The 9541-nt window shown below is 33.4% G+C and overlaps 1 protein-coding gene across 1 annotated transcript; it reads left to right on the top strand.

The window, feature by feature from the left end:
* Nucleotides 1-1324: 1324 nt before the first annotated feature.
* Nucleotides 1325-8610, top strand: LOC103933143 (nicotinate N-methyltransferase 1). The gene is made up of 4 exons (XM_009342807.3): nt 1325-1907; nt 5621-5957; nt 6383-6447; nt 8132-8610. The coding sequence occupies exons 1-4, from the start codon at nt 1500-1502 to the stop codon at nt 8429-8431; spliced, it is 1110 nt and encodes a 369-aa protein (XP_009341082.2). The 5' UTR covers nt 1325-1499; the 3' UTR covers nt 8432-8610.
* The last annotated feature ends 931 nt before the right edge of the window (nt 8611-9541 follow it).

The following is a 9541-nucleotide window of genomic DNA, read 5'->3' on the forward strand; positions in this document are numbered from 1 at the left end:
ATATAGAACTCTTAACATGCAAAAGTCTACAATATCAATTAATGCACGTTGAAAGTTTACACGTATAAATATAAAAAAAAACCAAACTTCTATTTAAGCCTATAATTTCGACTTCCATTCTTCCATCTTTCACATGCTTGTTTTATCTTTCACATGTTTGTTTTATGTGGGCATTCAACCAATTTCGCAACAACTTTATATTATGAATTAGTGGCTGTTAGCCAATTATCTCTCTTAAACCTTTATAAAAAGCTATTTTTTTTTCCCCAAAAAACAAAGTTTCAAATCTTTCATCTATTTTGTGTTTATATTTGTCACAGGAGCTACTTAAAAGGGTGAAAAAATCTTGCTCACTAAGATGAGTCGTTGCTATATAGAGTTCAATACATCAGACGTGCTCGAGGAAGAACAAAGTTCACGTGTAGTGAGTTTTAGTGGCGCAAAAGTCGTGTTATCCTCAACTGAAGGGAGAATTGAAATCACATGGCAAACAGGTGAACTATTTTCGACAAAATTTTGAATATCTGACGATGGAGGAGTAATAAATTATTTATAAAAGTATAATTATCAGATATTTATAATATAAAAAAATATAAGATAATTAACTAAAATAAAATTTTATAATAAAATTAATATTGTAGTACAAATTCAATTAGTAAATCGGTATGACCTTTTTATATTTAAAAAATAAAAAATAAAAAAAATAAAAAAACTGCTGAAGATACCACATTTCACATCACTGTTTTCACAAGTTTGGAAGAGACCAATCCTACCTTTAATAATGGAAGGATTAGTTAAAAAAGTTGAGGTTTGATCATAAAATTAATTAACAATATAGAAGAATACTAATTTCTTATAAATGCATTTAATATCCCTTTTTTCCATGATTTGGGATTCATTCTTAACATGTCATGTCATATGTAGCAATTTTTAAACTTAACATGTGGACAACACAAATAAGATGATCTGAAACACGTGTTGTCGTTGTACTTTCCACGTGAAACAATTTGTGCTTTTACCACAAAAACGTTAAGGTTTTACTATATAAAACTAATTAATAATATGAAGAACAATTCAAATATTTATGTAAAAAATCATTCTTTTCCGATATTGCGATTCACTCCCATATATCAATCAAATAATTGCATCACGGATCGACTTTTGGGATAAAAAAGACAAAATTTACAGTGCATTCCTGACTTTTCATGTTTCAAACTTGGAATAATTTTGGACCCACTTAGAAAAAGAAAAGAACCAGTATTATCTTTTCACAAGATTCATCACATGCGGCCCCAGAGAGAAGCCGACACCAACTCTGACGTTTGTTGTGTAAGGAAGAATTTTCCTAAAATATGGTTGTAACTTGTAATTTAAAGATCCAGAAGAAAGAGGAGACTTTTATTTTATTTTTTATTTTTTTCTGAAATAATAAGAGTATAAAGAACTCGAAGAAAAAGAGAAACTGAAATATAGCCTCTAGGTCATCATCTCATCAGGCCATGGAGGGGAATAACCAAGTGAGTCACGTGACCGCAGGGCCAAGCAGCAGCAGCAGCAACGAAGCAAGACTGGCTATACTGGAGCTGGCCAACATGATCAGCGTCCCCATGTCTCTAAACGCCGTTGTTCGACTTAACGTCGCCGACGCCATCTGGCAGGGCGGTTGCAACACTCCCCTCTCCGCCTCTGACATACTTGCACGCGTCCTCCCTAATGGCGGGGGCGACGCCGAGAACCTCCAGCGCATCCTCCGTATGCTCACCAGCTACGGTGTGTTTGAGGAGCATCTGAGCAACCTGGACGACGGCTCCGACGACAGAAAGTTCTCCCTCACTCCAATCGGTCAAACCCTCGTCACGGACCAAAACGGCTTGTCGTACGGCCCTTATGTCCTCCAACACCACCAGGTTTTCATAATCTTAATTATTACTATTAGACATTTAATTTCTTCAATAAGTAAAAAGAATTCGATGATTGCCGTATGTGAAATTTGAACTTACGACATCCATTGAAGAAAAGTAAAGATTATATTTGGCTTTTTTTATTAGCATTCTATGTAATGTTGAATACATCACACATTAAAATTTAATATTAAATAATTTATATATCCTAATATGCAATGACAATTTTGATTTTATAAGGTTAAAAAAAATATTAAATACACCCCAAAATCTCTTTTGACATGTATATTACAAGATTATTTATCTCTTCAACTCACCACTCTCACTCTCCATTGTGGAACAAAAGCCTAACCAAGCAAACTACAAATACATTGATTGAGAAAAATTATTTTTGACGGATGAAACTTGAAATCGACATTTCAGAAGCTTCACCTTGTTCAAAATGTACGGTCACAGGTGGATGAAGGTTAAACTTCATTGGTGTCAGATTACAATCCTTGCCCTCTTTCACAATGTAGATAATGGTGATGCTGTTTCACAAAGCCATGTTCTAAAAATAACATCATGATCAGATAATACTAAATTGCTTTTGTGCCTTCAAGAGACAATTTTTGCATTTACAGCATGTGTTTGAGTATGCTATGTGATGCATAAAATATCATTTAGTGTGCATCTCAAACAAAGGCAATACTTTATACTGTTGAATTTAACTACCAAATGGACATAGAGAGCCTTAAGGTCCTTGCATCATCATCTTATATTTCCTAAATTATCATTTTTGAGATACACCCCCCCCCCCCCCACTGATCAATGTTGATTAGATTGAAAATAGTTGAGCTGCTATATTTAAGGAAAAAAAATTCAAACGGATTGCTCTCACCATCTATGCTCTTAACCCTCTTAATCGTGTCGAAACTTCTGCCCTTTCACTTTTGTAACGATCCCCAAACAACTTCTACTTTCCTCTATTTGAATGACATGAATGCTTTTGAATCAAGCACTACATAGCACAAACCAAAAAAAAAGTGAACAGAATCACTGTGAAGAGTGTGGGGTGTATAGAGAAAAGTCGGGTGTATGGAATGTAAAGGTGTATGTTGAGAATATGGGGTGTAAGGGTATTATGAAAATGTATGTGGGGTGTATTAACAAAAAATTTTAATTGAAAAAGCAAATATGGAGTGTATTCAACAATGTTTGAGTGTTAATATAATAAGCCTTATATTTGAAGTATAAAGTACGTAGAAAAAAAGAGAGTAAATAAGTGTAGAAGCACTAGACCAAATTTAGTAAATTTGTAAACCAAATGATGTATCACCAATAATTAAGAAACAAGCACGTTAATCGACAATTAGTTAATAATCCAATCATCTATAATGAAATCATTTGATTTACAAATTTAGTTTATATACTGAAAATATGATTTTAACCCCTTAAATTCAAATTTTTCCATATAAAACCTGACATAATTGTTTTACTCAAAAAAAAAATAAACCAAGTGACTAGGATCCACCCAAGTGAATTCATTAATTACATATTACTTTACACATTTTACATTTTTTAGATGCCTAAAATACCCCTATTGCATATTTGATGTGCACAATTAATTCTATGCAGATTGTAAGGAAAGAGCTAATGATTTTGCAAAAAGAAAAATAAGACATTAATGTTAAAATATTCAATGCATATTAATATCAAATATGAGAATTGTTGGCTTAATTCTATATATCAGGCATTATGAGTTCATATATATATTTTTACAACCAAAAAAAAAAAAAAAAACTAATATGTGTAATAATACATACAAAAAAAGTAATTTACCTACCATGTACAAAAATGTTATTTGATTCAAAATGTGTGTATATATATATATGTGTGTGTGTGTGTGTGTGTGTGTGTGTAATTAGACCATATTAATTTACCTACCTACTATTTGAAATGTTCATTTCCAATGATGCAAAATATTGTATACCAACAACAAAATATTGCATAAACTTAGGAATTCGATCATACTTTTGATTTTATCTTTTACCTACTAACAATCATATACATATTACTTTATATATTTTTACCAAAAAAATGTCCGTAGTAGGCTAATATATGTAATAATACATGAAAAATAATTTACCTACCATGTATACAAAAATGTTATTTGATTCAAAATATATAATCTAGGTTTTCTCAAAAAAAATAAAAAATTATATATATATATATATATATATATATATAATCTAGGTGCAGTGTGTGTGTGTGTGTGTGTGTGTGTGTGTGTGTGTGTGTATTTTATATAATTGGAACAAAGTAATTTACCTACCTACAAATTAATTTCCAATAATTTACCTACAAAAAATTATACCCTGTGTGTAATATAATATCTTCTTTTTTTTTCACGAATACATGGACAATAATTTACCCATAATAGGAAGAAATATAATTTGATGTATTATATTGAAAAATATTATGTCATACCTATATTTATACAACAATAAAACGTGCCTAATATACGTAACAATACACGAAAAATAATTTACCTACAAGTTAGAGAGGTGTTATTTGATTCAAAATGTCACATCCCGGCCCGAGGCGGATCACTTCTTGGGCCCGTTCCACCACCATAGCACGATATTTTCCGCTTTGGGCTTACCATTCCCTCACGGTTTTGTTTTTGGGAACTCATGAGCAGCTTCCCAGTGGATCACCCATCATGGGATTGCTCTAGCCTCCTTCTCGCTTAACTTCGGAGTTCCAATGGAACCCGAAGCCAGTGAGCTCCCAAAAGGCCTCGTGCTAGGTAGGGATGGGAATATACATTTAAGGATCACTCCTCTGGGCGATGTGGGATGTCACAATCCACCCCCCTTAAGGGCCCGACGTCCTCGTCGGCACATCACGGCCAGGGTTAGGCTCTGATACCAATTTGTCACATCCCGGCCTGGGGTGGATCACTTCCCGGGCCCGCTCCACCGCCGTAGCACGACGTCCTCGTCAGCACATCACGGCCAGGGTTAAGTTCTGATACCAATTTGTCACATCCCGGTCCGGGGCGGATCACTTCCCGGGCCCGCTCCACCACCGTAGCACGATATTGTCCGCTTTGGGCTTACCATTCCCTCACGGTTTTGTTTTTGGGAACTCACAAGCAACTTCCCCAGTGGGTCACCCATCATGGGATTGCTCTAGCCCCCTTCTCGCTTAACTTCAGAGTTCCAATGGAACCCGAAGCCAGTAACCTACCAAAAGGCCTCATGCTAGGTAGGGATGGGAATATACATTTAAGGATCACTCCCCTGAGCGATGTGGGATGTCACACAAAATATATAATACGGATTTAGTATATTTCTTTTTAATAATTGAAACAAATTAATTTACTTCCCAATTAATGCAATATATATATATATATATATATATATCACGAAAAGGTAAATTTTTGGTATGATATCGATACAATTAATGCAATACAACAGTTTGTATATTTTATTTCACTTTTTCTACAACTTTTAATTTGGAATAAATTTAGGGATTTTGAAAAGTGGCAAGGGTGTAAATAAATTGTATTAATAGGTTAATAGTGTACCAATGTGGCTGCAGATTTTAAATTTGGACTTTTATATGTAGATGAGTTTTTATAGAAATCATGAATTATAAGGACCAAAATCTAAAGCACCCTAAAAATTTTGATCTCCCTAGAATTATCCTATTTAATATTGGAGCTTTTCAAGGATGTGCTTATGGGAGCGTGGCCGATGGTTCACGAGGCGGTGGTGGACTCCACGGTGGAGCCATTTGTCAAGGCGAACGGTGAGCCGGCTTACGAGTACTACGGGAAAAAGCCGGAGATGAACGGCCTAATGCAAAAGGCGATGTCGGGTGTGTCAGTGCCGTTCATGAAGGCGATTTTGGACGGCTACGACGGATTTGAAGGGGTGGAGAGGTTGGTGGATGTGGGAGGGAGTGCAGGGGATTGCCTGCGGATGATCCTACAGAAGCATCCTAATGTGAGGGAAGGAATTAACTTCGACTTGCCTGAAGTCGTTGCCAAGGCACCAACTATAGCTGGTAAGATAAATGACCGGGTTTATTAGTAACAATATCTAGTCAATGCATGTGTTGTCATAACTTATTTGAGTTTGGTTCACTTAAATTTTATATATTAGGAATTCTGGCCGTTAGATTTTGGTGAATGATCAATTGAGAACCGTTTAATGAGTTAAAAATTTAATCCATAAAATACATCAGACAATAACAAAATTTTCATTAATTATGAGGTGCACCTTTAATGCTACGTATCACTAAGTGATACGTGTAATTTAGCTTTTAAATTTTATTTTTATTACTCTTCATTTGAACTATTCATTTTTTGTATTACTCAGTCCTACGTATTCATTTTTAATACCATTTAGTTCTACGTATCATTGAAGAAAAATGATGAATTATAATCATATTGCTAGATACGAGCATTATGTTAATGGTTTGTGGTGCAGGAGTGAGTCATGTTGGTGGTGACATGTTCAAGTCAATTCCTAGGGGTGACGCTATTTTTTTTAAGGTTTGTGCAAACCTCCATTAAACAAATATATTTTGAAAATTGTTATTCGCACTCTCAAAATCAAATCGTGCACTTTAAATATTTTATATTTAGAAATTTTATATTTTTCTAGTGCACAATTAGATTTTTAAAGTGATTATATATATATATATTAACTAAAAAAATATTACTGATGAGTACTTACTGACCATAGATATTTAAAGTGTGATTAATAGATGCATATACTTTCCAAAATTAATTAAGTAAGTTAGGTAGAACATCAATATCAGATTGTTATGTTTGTTTGACACTTGAAACTTGAAAGCATCTCTCTCACTATTTTATGAGTGGTGACTTATTTAACTATATTTAGATGCATGAATGAGTCTATTCAAATACTTCTAAGATTCTACTTCTGAGTTTTCGATTTGACTTATTCTCTTTCATTGGACATTTCTGTTTTATTTTTTAACTTTAAATTAAATAAACAGATAAAATCAATAAACCAAAATAAACACAAGTGTGTAAAAATAAAAATAAAAAATGAGTGCAAAATTCAATTTTCTTTGGTAATTGTCTTCTTAATCCATAGAATAATGACAGAAAAAGTGTTAAGCACTAGACCCCTATACAAAATATAAAATTGTTCTCTTAGTCCAGAGATATACCATGAGACATGACTCAATCAAAACCAAGTTAATCCAATTCTTATTATTGGATGTATTCAATTGGGAATTTGAGATATTTTGATAGATTTATAAATTCATAAATTTTCTTAGGAGTTTAATTAATTTGTAAATATTTCATGTAAAATTTTGATTTAATTCCCTCGAAATCTCATGGGGAAGGTGAGATTTGTGGTTGCTTAAAATACACTACAAAATCTCTTCAATTCACTCTAATTCCTCAACTTTTTCAAATTCTTTAAAATCAAATTCTAATTGAATACACTTAGAATGTTATAAACTTCTTTAAAATCTTAATTAAATACATCCAAATTTCTAAAGATTTTAATAAACTTTCTTAAAATAATGATTGAATACATGTTGAATTTCAGAAAATCACTTACAATCCTGATTGAATACCCTTAAATTCATTAAAATAATTAAAATCCCTCAAAATCCCAATTGAATACACCTGCACCAAATCAATGCTTGTAACATACACACCCCTCAGTTACAAATTATTGTTTAAATTGGGTTCATACTAATAGTTGTATGAAATAAAATAAAATAAAAAGCTGCATATATACTACCCCTTATTCGGAATTGATAACTCTACTATTAGTATATATGCAGCTTTTTATTTTATATATGCCTCTACTATAAACATGTAGAATTTTTTATTAGAAAATCAAGTGTGTCCTGGGGAATCACTCAATTGTAAGTTCTTCTTCAATCTTAAGTGTTTCTCTGCAAAGCATTTTTACGACCTACAAGGGCTTCTACAACGTAGAACTGCTTATTTTGATTTTAATGTCCAACGCATTAAGAAAGTAATTTTAGTTCAGTAAACATTTTTAGCTCCTCTAAAACCAATATCAAATGCGCACTACCATTCTTTTTCCTTTTTTTTTAAGTTCATTTATGGTCTCCTAGCAAGCATGTCGAATTAGAAACTGAAATTTCTGTCCTAATTTGCTCAAACTTATGCACTAATTATGCTTGATTGGCTTGACTAATTAATATATGTCAAAACTTGGCAGTGGATTTTATCAACGTGGACGGATAGCGAATGCAAGGTGATACTGGAGAATTGTTACAAAGCACTTCCGGAAGGAGGTAAGCTTATAGCTTGTGAGCCGGTGTTGCCGAAGAAATCAGACGAGAGTCATAGGACCCGTGCGCTCCTAGAAAACGACATATTCGTGATGACCATCTACAGGGCCAAGGGCAAGAATAGGAGCGAAGATGAACTCCGGCAGCTCGGTCTCTCCGCTGGTTTCTCCCATTTCAAACCATTCTACATCGATTATTTCTACACCGTCATAGAATTCCAAAAGTGAAGTTTCATTTGGCTTAAATTCAACTTTGTTGTGCTTTGCTCCTTTTGATTAAGAAGAATAAGAATTGTAAAACTTCCATTTGGCTTAAATTCAACTTTGTTGTGCTTTGCTCCTTTTGATTAAGAAGAATGAGAATTGTAAAACTTGCATTTGGCTTAAATTCAACTTTGTTGTGCTTAGCTTCTTTTGACTAAGAAGAATAAGAATTGTACCAGTTCGATTCTCGTCAAAGGTAAATTTATACCACATCATTATGGCTCGCCCATTGTGAGGTTTAACTCATTGTCTTACCTCCTTAGTGTAGATAATATCATTTGTTCAAATAAACAAAATTTCATTCATACTAAATTTCAAATTCTATTCATGGCCAACACTAATAGGCCGAACGCCTATGCTTTATTATTGGGCTTCAAATTATTCAATTTCTAACGATTTTCAAATTCCTCATATTTCTATTTCAACTTGATCCAAATCAACCTAATAATTCTATTTGTAATAAGAGGGTGACATGTGCAATGTAAAATTACTTTTCTATTAAATTATTATATACCCGGTTGGTTCGGTTTACTGTGGGGTTAGACGTTATTCAATCCAAATTAAAGTGTAAGAAAAATAGATGTCTAAGATTGAAAGTAGAAGATATTACAGTTGTGGAGCCACTTAGTACTACGATTTAATAGTATTCTTCTTCACTTGTAAGTGAGAGGTCTTTGGTTTGATTCTCGCCAAAGGCGAATTTGAATCACATTATTGCTAACTCATTATGATGCTAAGTCAACAGCCCTCCTCTTAATGCAGATAATATCGTTTGTTAAAAAAATAGTTGTGAAAATTAAATTTAATAGCTAAAGTTGTTGGCATAAAAAATCAGATAGAGTACGATTTATGTCCACTCATGATTTGGCCCGAGTTTTTCTTTCGATCTCAGTGCCAATGAATGGTTGAAAGAAAGTATGGAAATAGGTCTACCACTATTGGAGGCCTCCCTAATAGGTCTACCACTAAAGAAGAATGTGAAGATGTCCAAAAATTTGATTGTGCTTGAGAATAAGAAAGCTGAATAGGTAAAGGCAATGTTCTAAACGGCGTTAGGCACTAGTCGGGTAAGGG

This window comes from the organism of the source record quoted next, unplaced genomic scaffold, assembly GCF_019419815.1.
Source record: "Pyrus x bretschneideri cultivar Hongxiangsu unplaced genomic scaffold, Pyrus_bretschneideri_v1 Contig45, whole genome shotgun sequence".
Lineage (NCBI taxonomy): Eukaryota > Viridiplantae > Streptophyta > Magnoliopsida > Rosales > Rosaceae > Pyrus > Pyrus x bretschneideri.